The 16,677-nt window shown below is 47.0% G+C and overlaps 1 protein-coding gene across 1 annotated transcript in view; it reads right to left on the bottom strand.

Moving 5' to 3' along the window:
- Positions 1 to 4,501: 4,501 nt before the first annotated feature.
- LOC111154921 (mitochondrial inner membrane organizing system 1) overlaps positions 4,502 to 16,677 on the bottom strand; it is a 31,137-nt gene continuing 18,961 nt past the window's right edge. The window contains exons 2-4 of the mRNA XM_022514877.1: positions 8,386 to 8,433; positions 6,966 to 7,075; positions 4,502 to 4,746 (exon numbers count right to left, since the gene is read on the bottom strand). Coding sequence (XP_022370585.1) covers positions 4,732 to 4,746; positions 6,966 to 7,075; positions 8,386 to 8,433 — 173 coding nt within the window. The 3' untranslated portion in view covers positions 4,502 to 4,731. The remainder of the gene's footprint in view (positions 4,747 to 6,965; positions 7,076 to 8,385; positions 8,434 to 16,677) is intronic.

A 16,677-nucleotide genomic window follows, 5' to 3' on the forward strand; every position in this document is an offset into this window, starting at 1 on the left:
TTTCTGTAAAAATTAAATCAAGTTACAAAAATATTTACCCTCTTATAAGTAAAATACGAAGGTATACATTATAAAATAAAGGTATACGATATACATTCTATCATTTTTGAACCAGGTGATGGTTGCATTTTACTATTTGTAAATTATGTCTTTAAAAAAAAACCTAATTGAAAGGGTATGCATAGGTCAATAAAATGTCATGATGCTTTACTTACCACATTTGCAAGGATTTAGCAAAACTCATCAGTAACACCGACCTGAAGTTCTGACTGACAATTATGTTTCTGATTAATAAACAAAGAATTATTTTTTATAAATAAATACAGCTTATTTGAAATTGAATCAACTTGCTCTTAACAGTTTAAACTCAATGAAACTGATCCGGTTTCAACCAGTTCAAGTGTCCCAAATCGGACTTAAACTGGATCAAGCCCCTTTGAATGACCCTTCCCAGTTTCAAGTCTTCAACTGAGCAGTTCAGAGCCTGGGTTCTGGAATCAGATAAAAACCCTGCCTGTATCACTTCTTAGCTCTTAGTCCTTGGGCATTAATTTATTCATCCTTTCCAAATCTGTTTCTTCATCTATAAAATGAGGCTAAGAGTACTTCTCTTATAGAGTTATAAAAATGAAGCAACAGGACGTATGTAAAGCCTGAGAACAGTAAGCAGCACCAAGCCCCATAAACACCATTATATATTCACCCGAAGTGATCAAATTAAGTTGTCTGGCTCAGGCTGGCTGGACCAGGAAGAGGGAAAGAGGACTTGGCTGACAGTTGATAATGAGCTCCTTTTTCTAGTCCCAGTTCTTCCCTATTAAAGACTCCTCTTCTGCCCACTCCCGAATTCCTCCAAGAATTCTTGACACCACCTTTCCCCACTTACATCTTCTGGCTCCGGGCTCCAAAGTGAGGGTCACACAATTGAAGCCAATTATCCTGAATATGAATGCTCAGTCCCCATGCTGTTTCCTACCAGCCCCGAAGCTCCCTGAGGTCTCACATTTCCCTTCTCCTTCCTCCGTGTCCTGTCCCCCTGCCCCTGCTGCGTACTGGGTGCTCACAGCGAGTAACTTTTAGCTCAGGCTGTGTCGGAAAGGGAGATGCCACAGTCGTGGGACAGAGTGAAAACAGATGACATTAAAACTTACTCATGAAGATGCGGTGTTTTCTAAATACTTTTACTTTGAGTTTATTTGGTTATGAGAAACTCATTGGACACATCATCTTCTTTCTCACATCTTGCTCATTTAGACTCTGAGAACCGGACTCCTTGAGCCCAAAGATAATACCCTTTCTGTTCTGCAACAGTCCCCTTCCCACCCTTCATACCATGTGCTCCGTTCTGACTCAAAGAGCAACCAACTCTTTTTAGCTCTTGTGTTAGCACATATGTTTACCTCTCAGAGCCTGGAACGTAGGAATTCTTTTTTGCTCCCTTTACAGAGAAGGAAGTCACTCGGGGAGTGAGTGGTGGAAATGGGAACTCGGACCCAGCTCCTTGGTTTCAAATCCTATGCTCTTTCCTGTATAGTCCTCCTGCCACATCCTCCCTCCCCACCTGTCCTCTTCCTTCAAGGCACTTCCCGGCTCTAACAGCGATCGAGGACGCTCACACCGGCTCCACACGGAGCAGCGGCTCCACACGGAGGCTGCTCCGTGAACAAGGGAGCCTCCACCCCACTCCCGCCCAGATTGGTGTTCCCCCCGACCTCATCCTTTGCTGTCCCAGGCGAAGTGGTGCTTGCAGCACACTTTAAAAAAAAAGTGGTGATAGCTTCCAGATGAGCTTGTTATTCTAAACTTAACATTCCTTTTGGTACTTAGAATTTCCACTTTCTCCATTCCACAGCTTCGCATTTCTGTAATTAGAAAGCGTGCAACAGGAAGCGTGTTCGAGTCTCCCGACCGCTCCGGAGGAAGGCCGCCCCAGCCCCACGGACGACATCCTTGTGGAAATACTTCGCAGACTTTATTTGGACATGTTCAAAAATAGTCCCTCAACAATACAATCAGACTTAACCATGACAAGTAAAATGTAATTATGGCTTGGTTACAATAAAAAAAAAAAAGTAAACCGTGAGGCTTGGAAAAGCTAAAAGCAAATCTACATAGATCTTTGAAATGGATGAGAGGGGATGACACTCGCTTAAGGAAACAGCTAAGCAAGACAATGTTTGAGGCCATTTCTCAGAACAAAGGCCCACTTCTGCCTAAGGCCAAAGCAGCCTGATAAAGGTTTCCCCCAGTGGGTACTTGGAATGCCAAAGTCATTCACCTAAATGAGTTCAAAATACATATTGTTCTGGGCCAAATTATACAGTGTCAAGCTCAGGCTGTATGAATTTATATATGTTGGCAGAGCAGGCCACTTTTGGGGCGCCACAGCCTTATCCAAGTATCCTGTGCCCAGTTGGGTTCCCAGCACTCTCTCCCCGAACCCATGAATTTCCTTGTATTTGGTTCCAGAAGGGCAGACAAGAAGCAAAGTCAAAGCTTCACAGCCCCACAAGGGAAAAGAGCCCCAGAGGACTTGAATTTCTAATGAAACTTAAAGTAGAACAGAACGTGTGCCTTTGCCAACAAGCTGGAACTTTCTGAAGGTTGATCTGAGATGGGGGCAGGGAGTGGGGACAAGATCAGGCAACTGTGCTTTGGGCCAGTGTCTGCTCAGAGTTCCAAGGCCGGAATACAAAGTGCTCTGGAATTAAAGCAAACAGCCAACGCTTCCTCCGGCCAGCCTTTGCCCGGAATCACTCCCTCACAGAGCTGACCAGTTTCTCAAACACAGAAGTGGCATTTCAAAGATGCTGGGCAAAAGGACCCTCCAAACATCATGCCCAAAGCTGATAACTAAAGCAAGACAGGGAAGCCTCCTTCCAGTGTGCATTTCCACTCCATATCCTTCTGCTATCGTTCAGAGAACCAGTGGGCATGCTGTGGTTTTTTTTTTTTTTGTTTTTTTTTGAAAGGAACCTGTTATTCTCCTCTCTGCCTGAATAAAGATAGAAAAATTGGAGGGAAACAGTAACTTTTAAAGCAAATATGAAGACAAGAGTAAGGGATGAGGCAGGCTGCAAAGGCAGTTTTTTCTTTTCATGACATGGGTGGTCTTGGTCACGGAATGAGAGGGGGCGGAGTGCAAACCAGCAGAATGGCTACGGGGAGCCACGGCCAGGACTTCTAGTCCTGGGCTCAGGCCCACTTTGAGCTTTCAGTGATTCAACTCAACAAAAAGGCCCAGAGAGCAGAGGAGTCTGGACAGTTCGCAGAGCAGAGAGCCACTGCTGCCTGTTTTGGTTCAGAGTTTAGCCCCCACTTCTGGAAGGGGGTGGTGGTAAGGATGATGGAGGGAAAAAAGAGACAGTGTTTCTACCCGGAATCTACTCATTACGACACCTGCAAGAACCGTCTAATCGATGTTCCAGGACTGGGGTCAGACGCTAGTTCCACCCCAGTGCCTGGCCTCACCCTCCACACCTCTCCTGGCCCCTGCGGACCTCTTAGTCATTCCCCAACGACCACATGCACCGCGTGACCCAGCGCCTTCATGGAAGCCACCCTCCCGCTCTTCCTTGCCTGGCTCGAACGTCCACGTCAACTTTAAGAACCGGTCCACGGTATCCCTCCTCCAAGAGACTGCAGGCCCGGCCTTCCAGCACACTCCAAGTGGCTCGAGGGCAGAGGCTGTGTCTTACCTTTCCTTCTATCTCTGCAGCTTGGAACGGTGCCTGGCTCACACAAGATGCTCCACCCACACGTAACAGGATGAAGGGACCCGTGGGATTGAGCTCTGCTCATCTTCACTTTATTGTAGACAGAAAACACAACAGGAAAGACTGAGCTCTCTCCGGGTTTCTACACTTTCTCAGAAGAAATTGCTGCGATATTACTTTTGCGTCCAGCCTCCTTGGTTCAAGGGAAACCAAAGAAATAAACTCACAGGCGCCATTAGAGGCGGCCCCTCTGTCCTCAACCTTCAGCTGCTGGATGAAGATGAAATTGCCCCTGAACATGGCGTTCCAGCCCGGGGGATGCGTATGCCTTGAGCTCTCCCCGCGCCCCCCAGGATGAAGCCCCCAGCGAGGTGAAGCCTGGGCTGGGCCCAGCCCCACAAAGCTGCTGGCAACCGTGACAGGGATGGAGTGAGCCACCAACGCAGCCCCGCGCGCACCCTTCCCCACAGCCGGCCTTGGGCCTCGGGCTGCAGGCGCCTCTGGAGCATGCCCCGGGGGGTCTATGGTGAGGACAACACACAGATCTTAAAGAGCCGCTACGGAAGGCGAGTACCTCAAAACGCAGCTGCGGCCTCCGAGCACCAACTCAGCGAGGCAGAGGCGGCCGCGACACCACCGGCGGGGACGAGGGGGCGGGATGCACAAGGGCTGCGGTTTCAGGAAGGCTCGCGGGGACCAGGAGGTGAAAGCTGCTCGCAGTTCTGACACAGTCTTCCTGAGGCTCAAAGACCAAAGGCAAAGAAACGCAGGCAATGCACCGGGCTGCCTATTTTTAATTTATTTTTTTTTAAGACCACCTCCTTGCAATTTCCAGAGAGAAAATACAAAACAAGAAACAGACTTCATTTCAAATACGAGAACAGCGTGCTGGAGTTTGAAGCATTAATGATAACATCGTTACAGAAGAGTGTCAGCTTACTCCAGGCACTTCAGTATTCCTGAGGAATGAACACGATTTCTCTTTTCCTCCCACTGGGATGTTCTCAGGCATAAGTCACTGCTCCTGCTCCTAGAAAGTGAGGACACTGATTAGAAGTGCGCGGACCCCATGTGCACAACCATCTCCCACCCACGGAACCAAGGGGCCCCAAACCTTGATGCCTGACCGGCTTTACAGAGCGGTCTCACAAGAGAACTGTGAACACCCCTCCCAGGGCCTCAGAGTGGCTCCCTAATCCTGGGGGGAGGCCGGGGGGTAAGGCCCAGAGTCAGGACCCAGACAACTGTTCCTAAAACTCGTCCAAGGGCTGCATCACCAGTGAGCGGACACCGCGCGGCTCTGGAACCAATCAGCCCACTACCGACGGGAAGACTGCGTTTCCTCCTCTGCTGAAGAAGGGTAAGGAAAACCTCTCCCACGAGTCTACTGGGAGGGCAGTCTCGAGGAAGAACAGACAGCCGAGTCACCCAGGAGGGCCCACAAAGGTGCAGTGCGCCCTCGGCAGCCAACGACTGTGAGAGGACTGCCTGCGCTGTGCCCCTCTCTGCGGAGCACGGAGGCTGACCAGAGAGGCACAGACTCAAGTCCAGATACGGCTACAGGGCCATTTTGGAGCAGTACACACAAGGCTGTTAAAAAGGAACAATATTTTCCACAGCAGCTCCCAGCCATGAAATGTAGAATGTGCATATAATCACCCCTGAGCCACACTATCCACGACAGCTCAGGTCTGCAACAACGAAAACCTTCCAAACAATTAAAAGACCCGAAGCTCCTCTCTGGTTCCCTTTTGCTCTCCCCAAATCCAGCTGTGGGGCCAAGAAAGCAAAGGGCCAGGGGGTGCTGGAAACTGCCTGTCACTGGCTTTGGTGTCACACAGCCGTGCCTCTTCTCGTCCCTTCGAGGACCTCGCCTGGGCTCTGGCACGGGGACCGCCCACGGAGGGCGCCCAGGCTCCCGAGGCCGACTGCTCTCGCCACCCCCAGTTCTCTGGCAGAGCGTTCGGGCTGGGGGCCTGGCGGGCAGTGGGCAGTCCGAGCAGGTTCTAAAACAGACGCCACTGAGCTGTGGTGGGGACTGTCCTTTGAGCTTTGGGGACCCTTGTGGCTCCAGCTTTCAACCAGAACCGGGACACTCGACGGAAGGGCATCTTCTGCTCTACCTGTCATTTTGGTGGAACGGCGGGTAAGTCAATCCCCGTTTCTCGGCGGGCCTCGACTATTACCGCCGGCATTCCTACAGATGCGGCACCTCACAGCTCCCAGTCATTCTCACACCCCTGCTCACAGCAACCACGTAGGCGGAAATCATGACCCTCATTTTATAGACAGAAGCCAGAACCTCACGAGTGAAAACACACAGGAGGCGAGTGGTGGGTGGCCCGGGACCCACACCCCGGTCTCCTGGCTTCTCAGCCCTTTCCCCTTGCCTCCCTGCTGTGCCCAGATCATAGCAACTCCGGCTCAAGGGTGACCCAGAAAGGAGAGGGTTCCATACGTCTAGGGAACGGGACGCTCCACACCGAAGCTGGTGTTGCTGTGAAGACTATGCCTTAGGAAGCCCGAGGCCACCCACATCTACTAGGATACCCGGTTTACTTCACTCCGTCATTTCCTATTTGAGTGTCTACTTTGTTCCGGGCCCTGGGGACACAAAAGTAAATACCACCCTTGTCCTTGGGCACCCGGCCTCCCATGATCCTTTCCCCCAAACCCGGCAGTAATCAGTCATCAAAAGTAAGGCAACGGGAGGAGCCTCAGGAGACGGGCTACCTTCTCCCTCCTGAGGTGCGGGCCACAGGTTCTCATCCTGCCGCCATTACTAAAAGTCCACCTGCAGACAAGGACTGCAGCAGAATCAGATGGGACTTAGAGTCAAGAACCTCCCTTCTGCAACAGTGGAAGAATGCTGAGTCCCAGCTGTCCTTCGGTTTGGCTGCAGCCCGTGAGAGATGCTGACACGGCACTCTGAGATCTTGAACCTCGGTGCCCCTTACAGACACTCAAGACGAAGCTACTGCCCGCGATGACAGGTCGTTCCGCTCCGCCCGCTAGCGTGAAAGCACCCGCGTGAATGCACAGGTGCGTCTCTGGCCGCAGTGGGAGGGACGGACTTCAGGCACCAAAGCGGTGTCACCAGCACTGAAGGCCAAAGAGCAATTAGGAGCTCAGTGGCGCCATGATGACATGCACCGTTTATGAATTATTTATGCTCCAAAGAATTCTTCAGGTCCTCTGGGGAAATTCCTTGCCTTTTAAAAGAAAGAGAACGATCAACTCTGTACGTACTTTGACGTATTTTCCGTGTAGAAGATACGGAGCCTGGAAATCATGCTGACAGTTGGAGTAGGCCATTCCCAATCCCATGCCAGAACCAAAGGCTAACGGCCACATTCTCCCTGGTGAACAGAAAAAGGAAAATCCCAACAGGGAGCCATTAAGAGAAGAGAAAGCTTTTTCTCTGGCTTAAATACACTTGCTTAGGGCTAATAAACATTCAGAATGCCTCCTACTGATAACTGTAATGCGCCATACGTTTCTATCGGTATTTAATCAACAGTGAAATGCCACTGAATTTATTAATTAATACTTGAATCGAATTAATACTTGAATTATTTAATTATTTAATATTAATTATTAATACTGAATTTATTAATTCAGCCAATATTTATTAAGTACCTACGCTGCTGGGTTTGAGATCTTAACAAGTGGTGCAACATGACAGCAGACATGGCTGAACCTTTTAATTTTTATATATATCCGTTCTCATCATTTGCTCATTTTAACTCATTTCTCAACCTTATCAGAAATACCACCCTTGGGGCGCCTGGGTGGCTCAGTGGGTTAAGCCTCTGCCTTCCGCTCAGGTCATGATCCCAGGGTCCTGGGATCGAGCCCCGCATCGGGCTCTCTGCTCTGCGGGGAGCCTGCTTCCCCCTCTCTCTTTCTCTGCCTGCCTCTCTGCCTACTTGTGATCTCTGTCTGTCAAATAAATAAATACAATCTTAAAAAAAAAAAAAAGAAAAGAAAAGAAATACCACCCTTTGGGAAGGTGCTTGAATTTTAAATGGACTCAAGTAAATTTTGATCGCAGCAAGTCATAAAGCCTACATATGCCAATACCGCACGCGATTAGTCGGTGTCAGCCCTGCCTGTTAGGATTCTCTGGTCATGTGTTCCCCGCCCATTCGTCGTGGAAAGGGGTCAAAGGGAACCCTCTGGCTTCTATTCAACAACCAAACTTCAGAATGAAAGGGATACTGCCTGACCTTTGCTTAGGAGAATTTCTGGACAAAAAGCATGTGTGTTTCTGGTCCACTTGTTTTTATGACCAGCAAGACTCATTTTCAAGTTCCTTTAGAAAAACTTGTAATTAATTAGAAATATTTGAGCATGTAGATTTGGCCAAGTGACTCACTGGCATAAATTAGGCTTTTCAGATGATATCATATTGAAGATATCAGGTACCCTGACTCAACGCCCAGGGGGGAGATCTGGAGGTGCCCAACCCACTCTGACCTTTTCCAAGTCCACGTTCTCGGTCTAGCACCTTTGACAGTGGCCTACCTACACCCATAAATGGACGCGGTGGCAACCAAGTAGCCGTGCTCTCCAGAAGTGTGCCTGCTGTGTGTGTGTGTGTGTGTGCGCGCGCGCGTGCGCATGCCCGAGGACATAATGTTGAAAAGACAGTAAAAGTCACACTTACTTTTAAAGAAGGTAAGTGAGAAAACAAGTCCTAATCCAAAACCAGTACCTACAAAGAGGGAGGAGAAACACGTTAAATCTTATAACAGTAACTTAACAGAAATAAAATGAGCATTTCATAAATGTGAACATCTATAAAACAAATTCTTTTCTTAAATAATTTGGTACCAAGTTGATTTTCTCATTTCTAACCTTATCGTCAGAGGCTCTCCACAGGCCTCTGGTCCTCCTGCCTACAGCAGGGAGAGAACTCTACTCCCAATCTGTCTAGACAAGTCCGTCAGGGCAGGGGGACGAGCCAAGAGACGAGGCTTGAGCCGACGCTCTGGGTCCCGCTTGCAAACGGCGTCGGGCATTCTGGGCGCGCCAGGCCCTCCTCCAAAGGGCGCCGGAGCTAGAGCATCAGACTGTAAACAATGTCAACCGGAAGTTCCCCTGTCATTGCAGCATTTTGAGTGATGGCTACTTCTTGAGGAATAGGGAAAGGAGTGATCCAGAACATTCCCAAAGGCTGTCACATGTCAAGACACAAGTCAGAGTCCTCAGTCAGAGGGAAAGCGTTTCCTCAAAAGCCCCGAATGAAGGGGCGCCTGGGTGGCTCCGTGGGTTAAGCCTCTGCCTTCGGCTCAGGTCATGATCTCAGGGTCCTGGGATCGAGCCCCGCATCGGGCTCTCTGCTCAGCAGGGAGCCTGCTTCCTCCTCTCTCTCTCTCTGCCTGCCTCTCTGCCTACTTGTGGTCTCTGTCTGTCAAATAAATAAATAAAATATTAAAAAAAAAAAAAAAAAAAGCCCCGAATGTGGAGATTAGTCCCCTTCCCTTGTTTTCACTCACAGGGCATTTTCAACCACGATCTTTCAAAATAAAAGAACAGATATAAGCCTATTTTAATGGTCTGGTAGAAAAAAAAAATTAAATTTGTAATTTTCAATCAAACCTCACTCATAGGAACCTAAGCCTGTGGGGGAAAACGACTAGATCCTCATTTTAACCAGTATTTCTCAAACCTAGTCATTTGAGCACTGCCATCACAATTTTCGCTAAATCTACATTATCTTCACAATTACTTGTTTACTTTAAAAAAAAAGAAAAACCAATGCATGTATTTAATTAAATGAATTTGGTGTAATCATAGCTTTGAGTGCTAGTTATATCTTTTTCATAAGATGTGTTAAAATGAGGGGTGCCTGGGTGGCTGAGTCGAAGGCTCAGGTCATGATCTCAGGGTCCCGGGACTGAGTCCCGCATTGGGCTCCCTGCTCTGCGGGGAGCCAGCTTCTGCCTCTGCCTCTCTCTCTGTCTCTCATGAATAAATAAATAAAATCTTTAACAAAATGTGTTAACATCAGTGTAGAACCATTAAAATAAAAAAAAAATTTTTTTTTGGTCTGTGGTACCATTTTAAGGGAAAAAAAAGAAAATCACACGCCCTCCGCCCGTACAATAGTGATACATGGCCTAAAGTTTGAAGTAACTAATTTTTCTACTATCGAAACAGTTACATATACCAAGGAAGAGTGCCAAGGCCTGATTTTCTATTTGTTTTTCAGACATGACAACTGTTTTCAGACCTTCCAGGGTATTCTGAGGCTCTTGACAAAGAGTCTACTCCAGAGACCAACGGAGCCCCCAACCAACCTCTTTACAATTAAGCACCACAAGAAAGTCCTGATTCTCACTCTGCCTTAATAGTTTTCCGATTTTGGCTGTTGGAATTCCATGAGCATCTTCTCTAACCATGACATTGGGCTACTGCAGTGCAAACGCTCCGCGTACTTCCTGGCTACCGGCCTGACCTCTCTGCTCCAAACACAGAACGTCGGTCGGCCCAAGCGAGCTCATTCACATCAGTTTTCATCCACCCATGCAACCGCCCAGCTGATGGTGGCCTGAAGAAAGTATTTATGCCACTTACCGAGAACCATTTCTGATTATTCTCATCTGCCACATAGATGTGGCCACAGCACAGGTTTCTTCCCTATGACTACTACATCCTACACAAATAGGAGTTTTCATTACAAACCGTGACTTTGCCCTGTCCGATAGACCCTGCATGAGGTCCGGTGCTCAACTCTAAAACGCAGTATCTGAAAATCACTCATGTCACCCTACTGTCCATATAATTTATAATACAGTGGCAAGCTCATCAGTTTACAGACCACAACAGTTAAACCTGTTCAAAGCGGACATCATCTGAAGGAAAAGGAATTAACGTTTTGGTATTTCCCATGAGTACCCACCATTCTCTCCCCACCCTGCCCCCAAATTCTCTTTCAAACCAAACGACAACCTGACACAGTAATATCCCCCATTTTTCAGGTGCAGAAAATAATTTGCTCGAGGGTACTCCGTTCGGTGAGTGGAAGAGCAGTGAGTAGGGACCAGGTCTGCCGGACTCCAAAGCCACCCTCCCAGCTGTCTTGACACTGGAGTCTCCTACAACTTCAACCCCCACACAATCCCTACCTCCCAAGGGAAAGCTGGAGTGTCAGGATCTCTACTGCCTGTGAAGTGAGATATGGCCAAAAACCAAATGGTGCTTATCAGGCAACAGCCCAGAACGCTGGGCGACCAGGGCAGTAACAAGTCTGCACAAGGCCCAAAGGGCTTGTTCAGATTCCTTCCCAGACTAATCCTACTGCACAGGTCACAGACACAAGTCCACCTGGTAGGTGCGATCCAAGAGCTTCGGAGAAACGCGAGCTGTCGTGACTGATACTCCTTGGCGAGAATCTGCTGTTGCAGATCTACAAAACGGCACCGGGTTCAATTTCAAAGCAACTTGCCTCACCCCTTGCAGCTGGAAGATGAGTAAGACAGTAAATTGGTACTAGAAAATGAGGTAAAGGATTTGGACTGGCTTACAGATTTCAAACCAGGCAATGGGATGGGGAGGTAGGCCAGTAAAAACATAATGGCTTACAATCAGAGCTTTGGTCTTCTCCATCTGGAAGGCAATGTTTTGGCAAACAAATCAAAAGCCCAAAAGGAAAATATTTCAGCATTTTTCTTGTCCCTCTGACTCCATGCCTGTCTCTCCTACTTTTCCCCAAGGAAAGAAAGCTCTCAGACGCTCAGTTTTTCCAAATAGTAGACCAAGAATGGTCCACGAGAATCGCTCATCACAGAGATGAGAAATGTGTCGACACCAATCAACAGAGCCCAGGAAATCTTTACTCTGGACACTTAAGCTCAGGTATATGCCCAACACCCAGTTCTGCTCCCAGCAAAAGCACCTCTCCGCAAGTCTGAGATCCAAATCCCGGTTCAGACTAACCGAAAGACAGAGTGAGCTCCACAGCCTCCAAATGGGCTGCTACCTCTTCAAGTCTTAATAGTGGTTTCTTTCCCCCTCTGTTTCTGTATTTTTAAGACACAAAATAACAAGACTGTTCTCTTCAGAAAAATATAATACAGAAACTGACTTTTTCAATGCCAATGTTTTATTTAAACTTAGCTATCTGAGTTATTTGCGAGATTAGCGATGGTGGAGCCGCCGATGAGTTTACGGGCTCAAGTCCTCACATGCTGGATTTCTTTTAAAAGGCAACACGCTGCTTCAAAGAAAGTCCCACCTGATCCGGGGACACCCACTCCACAGCTGTTTCCACTAAAGATTGGCACCTCTAGGCCACATTTAAACTTCATAACAATAAAACATGAAAGGCCTGTCTTACAATAAAAACAAACCAACATGGAAAAGAGAAGAGTTTTCTCCGCCTTTGGCCACTTTTTTGTGTTGTTGCATGACAAGCTCTCTTAGAGGAAAAAAGCCAAAGGAAAAAGTACAAAGCATTTTTCACCTTCCCTGGAAGCAAATATTTAACTATGAATAAAGTTTATATAACTTCACCTTCCCCCCACCTCAAGCCTGGTCTTTTGCTCCGTGCTGTCTGGAATGACAAATCACCCTAAAGGAAAGAAATGCCTGATTATAGGTACACATCTTCCTCGTGGCAAAGTCCAGCTATGAGGGGAAGGAGCGGGGGCAAGGCAAACACACACACACACACACACACACACACACACACACACACACACACAGAGGAGCCTTATGGAATTGACATTAGGCAAGGAGCCCAAGCTCCAAAACCATTTCTTTTGGAGAGGAAAAAGAATTGGCACCAACTCTTTCAAAAAGAAATTACTCCAAATCAATCTAACCCGGCACTTCAGTGCACGCCCGGTGCCCAAAAGGACATCATAGAGCTGGCTCGCAGAGAAGCACAAATGCTTAGGGAGGACCAATTCCTTAGGAGTTCATCTGATACTATTTTAATAACAAAACAAGAAAGAACTCACTCCCACTAACGACACATAAAATACATACAAAATACTGCCGTATCTTATGCCCAAGTGACTTCGTAACGGGTTTAAAAGAAGAACAACCCAAGGCAGTACATCCGTGGATGCCTGAAGCCACGTTCTGTGCAAGGAAGGGGAGGACATAAATGTATGCTGACGGCCATTACGGTGACATGAGGACAACTTCTGGTTCCCACTTTATTTAGAGAAGTCTTTGCTCGCGCCATGCCACCTAGCATAAAGCTTTACTTCACTGCGAATTGTTAAGAAGCATAATCAGCAAGAATTAACAAGCAGACTACACAACCGGATTGCAGTCCTGGGGTAGAAGTGTACTTTGGATGCGAGCCCCTACACGGAACAAGTTGTAGCAATGCACTCTCCTGCGGCACCAACTTGGGAAAAGCTGCACTTGCCAACGGACTTGCAGGCCAGGGCGAGGGGCTCTTTGGAGGGGCACAGAAAAAAAATCCTCATTAAGTCACTTAGAAAACATTTCTAGGAAAGATGTCGGTGGGGGGCAGGGGGAACCATGGGCCCACTTTAGCAATAACTTATTACACGATAATTTAGCTCTCCTTCCAGCTTATGTTTAGCATTTTATTTTGACTTTTCATTTTTATTAGTTTTTAATTTTAATTCCAGTATAATTAACAGTGTTGTATTAGTTTCAGGTGCACGACACAGTGATTTCAACAATTCTCTCCATTACTCAGTGCTCATCATGAGAACCGGACTCCAATTTCACACGTTAAACAAAGTGCCTAGATTCCAAGCCTACTGTAGAGTTATCAATGGTAAGATCTGACCCGTATCGAAAAATTAAGTAAAACTGCAAAGCAACTCCATTTTAATTTCTTTAACTTATATCAAAATGTAGGAGTAAAAACTTAAGTACCATTGCAACTGGCAGTTTTGTGACCATGAGAAGCTTCAGGAATTCCAAGCAAGTTTTTCAGATTCCCTAGAAGCCACGTGCCAACCAACTTTATTTGTAAATGTAAAAGATAAAGGTTCCAAAGCAAGGAGGGCTTTGGTCTCCGGTTGAGTGGCATGGCAAGAGGACTGGTGCCATCACGAGATAAGCCCATGTCAACCACTGTTCCAACTACTGTTCAGCAGCTAGCTCTGACCTCACAACCATTACTAACGTCACCTGGCCTCAACCTGCTAGGTTACAGAGTAAAAACAATCTCACAGGGCTGCTGTTTCAGGAAAATGTAAGGTATCTGGGACAGAACTCAACAAGTGGTAGTAAGTTCTGTTACTCGTCTAATAAAACTCAAAAATAAAGGTCAAAAGTGTCATGTAATAGTTAATCCTCTATTAAAATACAACCCACTGGGGCACCTGGGTTAAGCCTCTGCCTTCGGCTCAGGTCGTGGTCTCAGGGTCCTGGGATCGAGTCCCGCGTCGGGCTCTCTGCTCAGCAGGGAGCCTGCTTCCCCCTCTCTCTCTGCCTGCCTCTCTGCCTACTTGTGATCTCTGTCTGTCAAATAAATAAATAAAATCTTAAAAATAAAATAAAATACAACCCACCAGCTTGCCTAAGATCACACCATGGGGGAGCCATGGCTCAAAGTCACAATCCCTGCGCACCCCCCCGCCATGGTATCAGCAATTTTTTTACAGGAACATCTCAGGCTTTGACAGGTGTGGGTTTTTTTTTTCTTTTAAAAAGAGGGGATTCCTTCAGACTCATGGCTAATTAGAACATTTCGCTTAAAATATGACAAAAATTTTTTCCTAGAGCTACCTGGTGTTTCAGAAAGCTCTATCTATGCTTTGAACCCGGATTAATATCAAACCGATCTATTTATAATGGGCATGCTTTCCTGTTCAATCATGTTTTGATCAATGCTATTACAATCATCAAATGCATTTGTTATGACAGAACAAACAAGAATGCGCTTTTATAGAGAAAAAAAGTACCCTTGGGACTGAGTTTAGTGAGAATTACATTTCCAAGAAACATTCCTGATTTATGAAAGATGCTCAGGGCCCAATTTATGAGGAAAAAAAAAAAAGTTTTAAGTCAGCTCCAAACAGTGTTACTTAATGCTCTGAGGCAAAGACGGACGGACCCAGGTGTTCACGTGTAAATGCCAAGTCGTGTGAATTAACCAAGAAAGTGGGCTGGACCAAAGACCCAGCCATGGTAAATCCAGTCTGTGCTAACCAGCCCGCAGTGCTGCAGGGTATACAGGAACCAGACCAAGAAGGTCATATCGTACAAGACCTCCACCTTCCTGGGTATCTCCGGACTAGACAGAGGCCAGAACATCTGAGGGAATTTCTCAGGTGGACGTCAACTCCCAGGATCCTGATCAGAACAAGCCAGCCAGTGAGCAGAACGCAGTAAAGACAGGGAAGGCAAATGTGGAAGTCATTACTGGGGTGCTCTGCTTCAAGAACAGCCAAACTCATTAAATGAGTGCGTGTGGCACATGATCCAACTTTGGGAATTCTGACAGCCATACAGCTTTCCAAGAATGCACAAAGAAAGGAACAGGCTTGGTACACATTCTACTAACATATAATCAGCTAATAAATTCACATGTGGGCATAGCATGCAGGAAAATGAGAAAATGCTCTGAAGACTGATTTAAGGGAGACTGAAAAAATGCAGAATCACACTAAAAGACGCAACGCATTTCACTTATCTGGAGAGGAGGCTTTGGAGGTACTAACATTGACAGTGTCAGGCACCGCAGACTGTGCGTGCGTATCATCTCACTCAATCCGTGTTATGAGATGTACTGCGATCCCGTGCCCCAGAAGAGAAAACAGTTTAGTGAAACTGACTTACCCGAGTACACGCAACTAAAAAAGTCGAATTCAAACCCAGGCTGTCCGACTCCAAAGTCATGGCTCTTTCCTGTCCACAGGAATCAACTTCACGGAGGGTTGAAACAGCAGGGCAAGTGGTCTCACGTTATACATGATAAAGTGTCTTCTGCACTGTGACAAGTAGTTTATGACTATGGCACTCTTTGGTCCCTCAAGGAAACAGCAGAAACCACAGATGTTTGACTTCTCAGGAGGGGTAACAAAAGCCTGAAATTACGCAGAATCAATGAAAGAGAGTCCACAACTCAAAACTGAAACTGGGAAGTACTCCCTCTGCGCACTGGCCGAGATCGGATGAAACCAAATGGGCTGAGAGCTGATCAAATGAATCCAAATTCATCCAAACTGTTCAAAAGGGTACTTCCAGTGAGTCTCCTCCCTCCCAACAACCGCATTCCCCCAGCCCATCCCCATCAATACAGTAACTGGATTCTCACCTTTGGGAAAGGAAATGTAAGAATCGGGGATTCGGGATTACCAACACGTACGTCATGATAGCGACTACGTGGTCGCCTACTCCTGATTCAAGTGACAAATTCAATGGAGAAACAAGAACCAGTAATTTCTCTTCCTTGCGCATCTCCTTAAACTACATTTATGAGCATTTATTAAGGAGAAGGCACAGGTGTTTCCTCTCTGAAGGGTAGGAACTGTTACAGGGCGGTCTATTTCAGTGATAAGGCTGTGTGGACTTGGGGTAAGACAGGCTAGACATGAAGGAGGATACCGGTTAGGTTACTTATTAGTTGTGTGTCTCAGTCCTTGGGCAAATGACAGAACTTTGCGGCATCTGTTTCTTCATATGGAAATCAGGAATACTGACCAGACCTGTCCCCGACCGGGGAACAGCAAGGATGACACATCATAGTATGTGTAAAAAGCCAGGAAGAACAGCACATGGCACACCGTAACTGCCATCCCCTTCCTCTCCCAACCAGCCAAACCATCTCGGCAGGTTAGAGAAGGGAGTGGGGAGAAGGAGGTAAGCTTGTTCAAGAACAAATCAAAAGTTCAAATATTTACTGAGTGCTGAAGGACAAGAGTTCGGGTCAGAAATAAGTAAGACAGAGTCTCTTCCCTGGGGAGCTTCTGATCAGGGAAGGAGAGTAAGTCAGGTATCCAGAAAACTGGGAGGGGAC

This window comes from Enhydra lutris, unplaced genomic scaffold (assembly GCF_002288905.1).
Source record: "Enhydra lutris kenyoni isolate GAN:26980312 unplaced genomic scaffold, ASM228890v2 scaffoldscaffold38, whole genome shotgun sequence".
In the NCBI taxonomy this organism is placed as follows: Eukaryota; Metazoa; Chordata; class Mammalia; order Carnivora; family Mustelidae; genus Enhydra; species Enhydra lutris.